Genomic DNA, 11349 nt, shown 5'->3' on the forward strand with positions numbered 1-11349 from the left:
AGCCTGTGAAGCAGTCATAACGCCTTAATAATTACAGATACAGGCAGACAGTCTCCTTTGTCCACGGTCTTCCTTCAAGCATGACTCAACGTCTTCCCTGAAGCATTCACCAACAGTAGTTAGTGGTAGTCTCTCTGCAGCATCATCTTTGTTTATCCTCGTGGAGACATGCGACATCACTGCCAGAATAGGACAATAGTTTTAACATAATGGGTTTGAGTGCTGTGGAACTGCTTGTCAAGGAAGGGGGTTGTTCTCTTTAGGAGGAAGCGTTCAGACTCTAATTCTAGAGAAACATGGTTGGTAACGTCTGGTTGTTGTAGAGCAGGGATCAGTAAGTAGATTACGCCGCGGGCAAATTATTTTCTGGAGTGGATGGTCAGTGGGCCAGAACACAATTACAAAAACTTTGTAGACTGCAAATTGACCGCAAGAAGCCCATAAATATATAATATTTGACTAAAACACAAACATTTCAAACCTTGCTTACATTTGTATACGATCACATATATCTATTATGCGTGGAAATACTTATGAACAGAATTAAAATCACTTGGAGCTGATTTGCTGGTGTTTTTAGTCTTTACAATTTTTTTACATGGGGGGCCAAATAAAATCATCTGCGGGCCAAATTCGGACCGCGGGCCGCCAGTTGGGTAACCCTGTTGTAGCACAATCGGACATTTTAACAATCTGACATTTCGATCCAACTTTCCCCAGAATTTCGATGTTTAGAATGTTCAAATACTTCCAGTTTTAAAAACATGCATCCTTCCTTCCTCCCTTCCTTCAAGATAATCCCTGATCTGACACGACTGGATAGGTGAATTATATGTGATAGAATCCTCTCTTACACCTATCAATTTTTGTTAGTGGTGATCATTTCAAGGAAGGCGGGAAGGTGTTTGTGAACATGTTCAAACACTCATTGTTCTGAATGTGTTTCATACATTCCAAGGCATTCCATTCTGTTCTGTTCCACCAATGATGTCAGAGTCAGAGTTGCGTTCCAGAGGAGTGGGCTTGTTCAGTTCTGTTCCTTAGACTTGGCCCAGACCCCAGACGTTGTAATGTGTTACGAAATGGAGAGGAAACGTGTGCCGTTTCATTTTACCCACGTGCCCCATGACAGGCCCAGACGTCCTGCCAAAAACTCGTCAACCCTCGCCACCTGTGCAAGATGCCTTAGAGGCATCTGGTTGGAACGGCTGTACAATGTGGTTCTGATGAGAAATACCAACGGCCGTCTGCTGTCAGGGGTATAGAGAGCTAGAAAGCCCCCTTCTCTTTTAAACAGACACTCTCATGCATGTCTAGACACACACACACACTCCGACTATAATTCTGTACAATTCCCTCACACTTCTCTCTCACACAAAGATATTATATTATATCTTATACAAACATACTTTTACTACACAGTTCTATTGAAAACCATTCAGTCTCAACATACACACTCATGCAAGCCTGGACACACCCTTTAACTGCCATACCAAGCCCCTCCCCCTTCCCCCTAAAAGCACACCCATGCTTAAATTGACTTTTTTCCCCACCAAACCTCAGCAGAAAATACATCAACTACCATCTGTTTGATGAGTGGGGGCTTTGGTGTGCTTGTTGAACCTTGACCCCTGTTTTTACACATGGCTGTGGAATGTATGGATCTCACTCTCACCACCTCCTTCAAAACTCTGTCTGTTAACGGCAGACTTTGAGAAGCGCTAACAAGTCTCTTTGCTATGTCTACTGTATGTTTGACCAGCAGAACCTGTGTCAATATGTTTCTCTTCAAGCTAGTGAAAGGACATTGTCAGTCTGACTTCCAGGGATTGGATTTGTCTTTCCAACAGTTTTACTGTTAACAGTTGTAGGATCTTTATATTGAGTGGATAATAGTCACAGGTAAGATTGCTGATTGAGTTAAAGGGATAGTTCAGGTTTGGTAATGAAGCCCTTTATCTACTGCCCCAGAGTCTGATGAACTCATGGATGCCATTTTGTATGTCTCTGCTGGTTAGCACTGGCTCGCGAAATGACCTCTAACATACTGGACACAGAGACATAAAAATGGTATGGTTCATGTGAATCTGGGGAAGTAGATAAAGGGGCTTCATTGCCAAAATCCCGAACTATCCCTTTAAATCTGATCCTGGATAAATGTGTATCTTGAGCTGATAATGGCTACAGTAACAGGCTTGAGTAAATCCTGATCCTAGATCTGCCCTTATATACACGTTCTTTCCAGCCCCCTTCGTTGTTCCTTCTTGAACCATGATGTCATGTTATGAAACAACTTGTGGGGGGGGGGCAGCAGTGCTGATGTCATAATATGGGGCCACATGCCAGTCACACCTGCCCCCAATCCACACACACACACACACACCCTTTCTGTTAGTTACCCCATAATAAAGACAGGACCTGTCTGTTAACGGGCTCACAGCTGCCGGCCTTTATGACATCATTGCCGTGGCAACAGGCCTCAGAGTTAATCCCACTGAGTAATGAGGAAATATCAACTGTCCAGGCTGCGCTGTGCCGTGCCGTGCTATAGGAATCTGGTATTATCATTACATATATGGTCTATCATTACATATGTAATAAAACATAGTCCTATCATTAGATGTCGATTAAGTAGGTTATAGCCTACTAGACCCAAATTAAGCCTACTCCTGGTTGGGTAAGAAAATGATGTTCAATGGAGACCCGAACATGGGGAGAGTTGTCGTAAAGTGTTGTGTGAAAGGATGCATATGATTCTGATCAAGATAGAGCTTAGGGTTGGATTGCACAATGTTGGAATAGTCCTGCATTTTCCCAGTGCTTTGTCAGATGTTCACATCTAATTGGTGTTTTTGTAACGCTGTTCCAAAAACACCAATCGGCCGTTAGGAGATGTTATTCCAACACTTTCCCCTCTTATTACAGTGAAGTCATTATTTATCATAGAGCCTCATTCTGGGTAATTGTGTTTTGAAAGTGAATTCTAAAATACAAAGTGATGATGACAGTCTCTCTCTTTCTCCATCTCTCCCTTTCCTTCTCCCCCTCTTCCCCATCCCTCCCTCCCTCCCTCCCTCCCTCCCTCTCCAGTCTCCTCGTCCCAGTGCTGTGAGCGGCTGCATAAGGAGAAGGAGGAGGTGCAGGTGTCTCTGGAGGAGGCGGTGAGGAGGCTCCAGAGGGATCACCAGGCTGAGCTGACCGGGCTGGAGGAGAGGCTCAAGGCCTTCTACCAGGCGGAGTGGGACAAGGTGCACCAGGCCTACCAGGAGGAGGCGGATAAATGTCGAGCCCTCATGGAGCAACAGGTCAGTGGTGAGGTGGTGACTGGGCTTGTGTTACTGAACAAGTGTGTTAGCCCGCCGAGCTGAAGTCTGGGGGTTTTACCTTGGGGGGGAGCCAACGCAAGTCTTGCTCCCTGATCAAATCAAATGTTATTGGTCACATACAGTGGCTTGCGAAAGTATTCACCCCCCTTGGCATTTTTCCTATTTTGTTGCCTTACAACCTGGAATAAAAATTATTTTTTTGGGGGGGGTTTGTATCATTTGATTTACACAACATGCCTACCACTTTGAAGATACAAAATATTTTTTCTTGTGAAACAAACAAGAAATAAGACAAAAAAACAGAAAACTTGAGCGTGCATAACTATTCCCCCCCCCCCCCCTTTGACTAGGCCATTCCAAGATATTTTAATGTTTCCCCTTAAACCACTCAAGTGTTGCTTTAGCAGTATGCTTAGGGTCATTGTCCTGCTGGAAGGTGAACCTCCGTCCCAGTCTCAAATCACTGGAAGATTGAAACAGGTTTCCCTCATGAATTTCCCTGTATTTAGCGAAATCTATCATTCCTTCAATTCTGACCAGTTTCCCAGTCCCTGCCGATGAAAAACATCCTCACAGCATGATGCTGCCACCACCATGTTCTCGGGGTGATGAGAGGTGTTGGGTTTGCGCCAGACATAGCATTTTGGTGGGCGGCCCTCTCTTGGCAGGTTTTTTGTGGTGCCATATTCTTTCCATTTTTATATAATGGATTTAATGGTGCTCCGTGGGATGTTCAAAGTTTCGGATATTTTTTTATAACCCAACCCTGATCTGTACTTATCCACATTTTTTCCCTGACTTGTTTGGAGAACTCATTGGTCTTCATGGTGCGCTTGCTTGGTGGTGCCCCTTGCTTAGTGGTGTTGCAGACTCTTGGGCCTTTCAGAACAGGTGTATATATACTGAGATCATGTGACACTTAGATTGCACACAGTTGGACTTTATTTAACTAATTATGTGACTTCTGAAGGTAATTGGTTGCACCAGATCTTATTTAGGGGCTTCATAGCAAAGGGGGTGAATGCATATGCACGCACAACTTTTCCGTTATTAATTTTTTTGAATTCTTTGAAACAAGTTATTTTTTTCATTTCACTTCACCAATTTGGACTATTTTGTGTATGTCCATTACATGAAATCCAAATAAAAATCAATTTAAATTACAGGTTGTAATGCAACAAAATAGGAAAAAACTCCAAAGGGGATGAATACTTTTGCAAGGCACTGTACACATATTTAGCAGATGTTACTGCGGGTGTAGGGAAATGCTTGTGTTCCTAGCTCCAACAGTGTAGTAGTATCTAACAATTCACAACAATACACACAAATCTAAAAGTAAACAAATGGAATTAAGAAATATATAAATATTAAGACGAGCAATGTTGGAGTGGCATTGACTAAATATAGTAGAATAGAATACAGTATATACATATGAGATGAGTAAAGCAGTATGTAAACATTATTAAAGTGACTAGTGTTCCATTATTAAAGTGACCAGTGATTCCATGTCTATGTATATAGGGCAGCAGCTTCTAATGTGCAGAGTTGTGGAACCGGGTGGTAGCCGGCTAGTGATGTCTATTTAACAGTCTGATGGCCTTGAGATAGCTGATGATGATGATGATGATGGTGATGATGATGATGATGAGTAACCTTGCCTTAAGACGTAAAGACTCGCGTTGGCTCTCTGAGTTAATGCCTAGGCTTTAGCTCAGAGGGCTAACACAGGTCTTACAGTGCGGAGAAGTCCGGGTTTTGAACCCAGTAAGTCACACTTGTGTAACCAGCTGGGACTGAAACACAGGCGGTCAGAGCAGAACATGAACAAAAGGCATAGAGCCAACGTTGATCAATGTCAGTGCACTATAAACAGAGTATTGAGTTTTTAGCTATTAGCGATCGATATGCCGCCTCTAAGGCTGCTGGGGGCTGAGGGGATAGGGTTGGTGTGATGTCATCGCTATGACTCGCGTCCTGTGATTTATGCCGTGTTCACGTGATAGTCGGAACTCTGAAATGTCCAACTTGCTAACTGGTTGAACGCGGCACGTGTTTAACTACAACCTATTAGAAAGTTGGACATTTCAGAGTTTCCTAGTTCCTACTAGCACGTAAACGCGGCATTAGTACACTTCTGAAACACTCCGTTGGCTCTTACACACACCACACACAGAGCCCAACTCGTAAACACTGCCCGGGATTTACGACCGTTGCCATGGTTATTACACCCTGATGTCATCAGCGGTACAACGGGGCGGCATGGATGAATATGAATTGGCACGTAGGAATATTTCCTAAGTCATCTATGGCCTACATCTAACTGTAGAGCTAAAATGCTAATTCAATCAGCGATAAATCATCGATATGAGCATGTTCCAAATCAGATACTTTTTGCACACACTCCCACACACAAAACACACACCTCATACACACACAGACTCCTGCACATACACACACACATAGCCAATGCTGCTGCCCCATATATATAGAGACATTAAATACTGGACACTTCCCATTTCTTTTACTCTGCTTTCACATTGTGTATTTAAATACTGGATTCTCCACATAGCTCATTCTATAATTTAAATACTGGATTCTCCACATAGCTCATTCTATAATTTAAATACTGGATTCTCCACATAGCTCATTCTATTATTTAAATACTGGATTCTCCACATAGCTCATTCTATTATTTCTCATTTTAACTGCCCTGTTAGGAGCTAGTAACACAAGCATTTCTCTGCACCCGCTATAACATCTGGTAAACTGTGTATGTGACCAATAAACTTTGATTTGATTTGAAATGTGTAATAATAATGGGGGAATCTTAGTAGTATGAATTGGAAGTATAAAGAGGAAACCATATTAGACTATTGATATACACCCTATAAATGTAATGGCATACTGAAATAACCAACTTGTGTTACTGACTGGTGAGAGGACCCCAAGGAATCAATCAATTGATGAAACCTTTTCTTCTTCTCTTTTCTTTTCTTCTTCTTCTCTTTTCTTCTTCTCTTTTCTTTTTTTCTTCTTCTCTCTGTCAGCTGGAGGAGATGAGGAGCAGACAGGAGACTCTGAGGAAAAACTCTGAGGCCAGTCACGCTCAGCAGATGGACACGCTCAAACTGACCCACGACACTGCAGTCCAAGGTGAGGACACACAACCACACACCCTCATATCACAGAACTCATTGGTCTTTTCATTTGGAATTCATCCCTCCATTCTTCTGTCCCATCAATTCACCCATCCACCCATCAATACATCCATCCACTCATCAATCCATCCATCCACTCATCAATCCATCCATCCATCCACCCATCAATCCATCCATCCATCCATCCACCCATTAATCATCCAACAATCCATCCATCTCAGGCATCCACACACTTGGTTGGTTTTCACATAAGAAATTATTAATCCAAAGTTGTTTAATTTGTGAATAAATAACTAGATTTCCCCCATCATTGACTCAGTGTGTGTGTGTTGTTGTTTTGCAGAGCTCAGGAAAACTCTGGAACAGGACCTGGAGAACCTGGACAAAACACTAAAGGAAACGGAGGCCACTCTCACTGTAAGATCCATGTTCCCTGTACCTCCCTGATCACAGCCTTACCAACACTACTATCTTCTGTCGGTCTTATATAAACTCAGTATCAGGGATTAACACTGTTGACGCTCTCACCCACTTTCTCTCTCTCTCTCACACCCACAACAGGAGAAAATACAGGACCTCACGTTGGAGAACGAGGCGCTGAGCGAGAAGCTGAGAGCGGAGGAGGAGAGGAGGAGGATTCTGGCAGAGAAGAACCTGGTAAATGGAGTATGATGTCATCCTATGTAGTGCCCTAATTTTGACCAGAGCCCTCTGGGACACAGACAGGTGCTGAGTAATGCTATTATTCTGGTACACTGTGAACCTCAGTCTACAATACTACTGCTGTGAGACAGATGTCCCAGGGACATGTTTAATGCTTCTCTTCTTCTTGTTATTGGGCCATATGGTCTTTATACTGGTGTAATACTGTCCTCTGCTGGTTGGGAATGGAAATGCAGCACTGGTCATTGTGTCTGTTTCTGAGATGGCAGTGTTTGGGGATTTATCCACTGTGACTCATGCATATTTTGTTTCATTTGGGAATCAAACCCACAACTCTGGTACTGCAATCGTCCAACTAAAATGTGGTTTTTGAACGACTGTTGTTTGTTTGGAACAACAGTTTGTGGGGGAATAGAAGAGGTCAGGGATAGGACAATGGTTTGTGATTGAAATTCTCTCTCTCTCCCCCCCCCCCCCTTCCTCTCTCTCTTTCTCTCTATCTCTTTCTCTCCCTCTTCACCCCCTCTCTCTCTTCACCCTCACTCTCTTTCTTGCTCTCTCTCTCTCTCTTTCTCTCTCTCTCTCTCCCTCTTCACCCCCTCTCTCCCTCTTCACCCCCTCTCTCTCTCTTCACCCCCTATCTCCCTCTCCCTCTCTCCATATAGAAGGACTCCCATGTGTTGTATCTGGGACAGGAGCTGGAGAGTCTTAAGGTGGTTCTGGAGATGAAGACCAAGCAGCTTCACCAACAGGACAAGAAACTCATGCAGATGGACAAGCTGGTGAGAATGCACGCACGCACACACACACACACACACACACACACATGCCCTGAGCTTGCCCCTGTGTATGTTCCCTGTTGTTTTTGCTAGCTCTTTCTGTACATCCCTAAAAGGGTGTGTCATCTTATATAATCCCTTATAAGACGTGCACACACACACACACACACACACACACACACACACACCTGTAAAGGCTGAGTGTTTTACTAAGGGCTTGTTTTTGCCGTTAAAGTTCATGATAGATTGTCTTCAGTCTTGGGAGTCACCACATACAGTCATTTGGCTGCAAAACAAAACTGCATAAATACACCACAAATAATGAGTCATGATTGCAAAGGTTGAGTCTGCCTCGCCGAAGAGCAACCTAGTAAAACAAATACCTTTGTCTCAAAGTGTTTATCAGAAGCCGAGGTGACCGTGGCAATAAATATATTCCAGTACGATTGATAAATAACATATAGGAATAACATTCCATTAGCTTTTAAATGAATATGGTTGATATTCCAATATAAAAGATAGGAGGCTGTCTGCGCTCTTTAAAGGTCCTTTATATCAAATAGTGTATGTTCCAGGTGCATAGGTATCACAATGAGAATACTGGAAGAGATGGAGAGCCGCACACTGTCGCAAAGGAGGAAATAATCCAAAACTGAGGCTTAAATGCAAAAATGAAGATGTTGTATTATGACATTATGGTACCCAAAAGTTAATTGTGCAGAAAAGTGCATGAATAAAAGTTGAAAACACAAACGTTTCTGCATCAAGCCATCATCAGTGTGAATGGTGAGCACGCACACCAGGCTTCTATTTGAGGTTAATTGCATAATGTCACATGATCTAGTGAGTAAATCGCTGTATCGCATTAGTGGAAACCAAGACTGTTCTCAGTGCAGGTCTGCCGGTTTTGACTAGCAGAAGTTACATTTCGTAACAGGTTAGTGGAACTTACGCAGCAGGTTAGGAGAATTAGGTTAAGGTTAGGAAAAGGGTTAGGGTTAGCTAAAATATATCTAGCTACAACCAGGCCTGCCCTGAGAACAGGCTTGGTTTCCACTAATGTGACGCTGCGAGCAAATCTATACATGCAAACAAGTACATAGGACCATGGCATGATTAAAGTACAGGAGCGGAGAGAGAAAAATCTACATTTTTACTTTTTACATATACCATGTGAAAATGTCATAAGATTAAAAACACAGGATTGTAAAGGATATTCCAATATACATTATTATAGACACCCTAATGAAGGCATGAGCCAATACGCGTTGGTGTATTTCAATAATGCCTTATCCCACACATCAAAGGCTTTTAAAACTTTCAAACCCACACGAGTACCTGGATTTATTTATGCCACTTAGCACCCATTTGTGGATTTGTGGTTATAAAGTTTTCCTTTTGCTTTTCAATACCTTATTACCGTTTATAAATACACATATTTCAGTAGTAGATATGAATATAAAGTACAGGATGTGACGTTGTCTTTGTGTTGTCTGTCTGGCGCCAGATGGAGAGCAACGTGAAGCTGGAGGAGCGTCTGAATAAAGTCCAGCAGGAGAATGAAGATTACAGGGCCCGCATGGACAAACACACCGCACTCTCCAGGTACGTACTGCACAGAGGAGTGTGTGTGTGTGTGTGTGTGTGTGAGAGAGAGTGAGTGTGACTCATCTTTCTCCAGAATCCTCATCTTCACAATCTGTCCTTCCAGCAGGGTTTCTATCATACAGAATGTGGTTCTAAGAATGTGTGTGTTCCTCTGTGTGTGTTTATCTGTGTTGGTCTAATAGAGGATGTTTGGTGAACCACCTTCACTCTGTGTGTGTGTGTGTGTGTGTGTGTGTCTTCCTCTCTCTGACCCCTCTCTCCTCTCTGGGTCTCCTGCAGGCAGTTGTCCAGTGAGCAGGCCATGCTGCAGCAGACCCTGCAGAAGGAGTCCAAGGTCAACAAGCGTCTCTCCATGGAGAATGAGGAGCTGCTGTGGAAGCTGCACAACGGTGACCTGGCCAGCCCCCGCCGCCTCTCGCCCTCCTCGCCCTTCCACTCGCCCCGTAACTCCGCCTCCTTCCCCACCACCGCAGCCCCACTCTCGCCCACCAGATAACCCAAACCCGGGAGAGAGAGACAGTGTGTGTGTGTTGGGAGGGAGGGTGGGAAAGTGTGTGTATGTGTGCGGAGAGAGTGTGTGTGTGTGTGTGTGTGTGGGGAGAGAGTGTTTGTGTCTAAAGACAACACCCCTCTACACTCCCTTACCTCCTACCCCCCAGATCACCAACCCCAGCCTCTCAAGGAGACAAAGCTATTCCGAATACGGATGGACTACTTCATATGATGACGCTGCAGTTTTGGCTTCTGCCGACAATGACTTGTACAGACGTTTTCTTTGCTCCCAAAAAGAGAAGACAGTGTTGCACAGATGCACTTAAAGCGCGGGACAATTCTGCCCTCGTTCTTTTTCGCCTGATTTCTCTCACTCTTTTTCCCCCCTCAGCGGAGAGAAGGAACAGGCAACTTAAACCTCAGGGTTTGTACATAGCGTCTCACCTCGTATTGATTGTCAATTTTTTTTGTGCATCGTGTTCCCCGCTCCCCTAATAAAGTTTGTGCGAAAAACCTTGGATGTAGTTTTGAAAATGTTAAAATGGTATAGGCCAGAGACGGAAGTGGAAGCGAGACATCACATTCCCTTTTTTCTGGTTCATATACAGTCAATAAAAATAAAACATCTATGGTAAACGGCCTGAGTGGGACATCTTCATTTATCCGCCATCTTTGGTATCGAGCGTTTTTGAGGACTGAGGGTGACTTATTGAAGAGCAGAGCTTTATCCAACGAGCACTTGCTTTTGACCCCTTGTATAAACAGTCCATATCTGGACACGGATAGTTGACTTTAATCCCAACCCTTCATCTCTCTACCTTAATAAAACTGTGGAATGTATTTGCCCATCTGTGCTTTATCGCTCAGAATGTTCCCAATCCAAAACTCCATAACTTTGTGTTGAGCCAATGTTATCTCAAACCTCTCCACTTCTCCAAGAATGCCTCAAACTTACCATCCTTTTGTTTCATTTTAAAACGTAAATAAACAAATGATAAAAATCAAGCTCAATGTTATCTTTGTTATCCGTCGATAAATAGTGGATATTATTAGTCATATAGCTGTTGTATGATGTGATACATGGGAAGAGATTGGTTATACACACTAAAGTATTTTACCTGTTAAAATGATTGTCCGCTATGCCGAAGCTGTGTCTCCTCATAGTGTGTGTCTGTGTCTGTGTGTGTGTGTGTGTGTGTGTGTGTGTGTGTGCGCGCTCGCTCTTGTTGTTGTGCAGTAGTACCCAGAGAAAGGACTCCACCCTGGAGGGCACAGATCACTCATTTAACATTGGCCTCAAATCTCCTCTACGACTACTCTACT

General features: G+C 43.4%; 1 protein-coding gene across 1 annotated transcript in view; it reads left to right on the plus strand.

The window, feature by feature from the left end:
* LOC311110443 (uncharacterized protein) overlaps positions 1-11031 on the plus strand; it is a 73358-nt gene extending 62327 nt beyond the window's left edge. The window contains exons 8-14 of the mRNA XM_084188990.1: positions 3091-3305; positions 6374-6479; positions 6828-6901; positions 7046-7141; positions 7813-7929; positions 9434-9531; positions 9814-11031. Of these exons, the coding sequence (XP_084045116.1) occupies positions 3091-3305; positions 6374-6479; positions 6828-6901; positions 7046-7141; positions 7813-7929; positions 9434-9531; positions 9814-10030 (923 nt within the window). The 3' untranslated portion in view covers positions 10031-11031. The remainder of the gene's footprint in view (positions 1-3090; positions 3306-6373; positions 6480-6827; positions 6902-7045; positions 7142-7812; positions 7930-9433; positions 9532-9813) is intronic.
* Positions 11032-11349: the final 318 nt, after the last annotated feature.

This window comes from Coregonus lavaretus, assembly GCF_964263955.1.
Source record: "Coregonus lavaretus genome assembly, contig: SUPER_35_unloc_6, whole genome shotgun sequence".
In the NCBI taxonomy this organism is placed as follows: Eukaryota; Metazoa; Chordata; class Actinopteri; order Salmoniformes; family Salmonidae; genus Coregonus; species Coregonus lavaretus.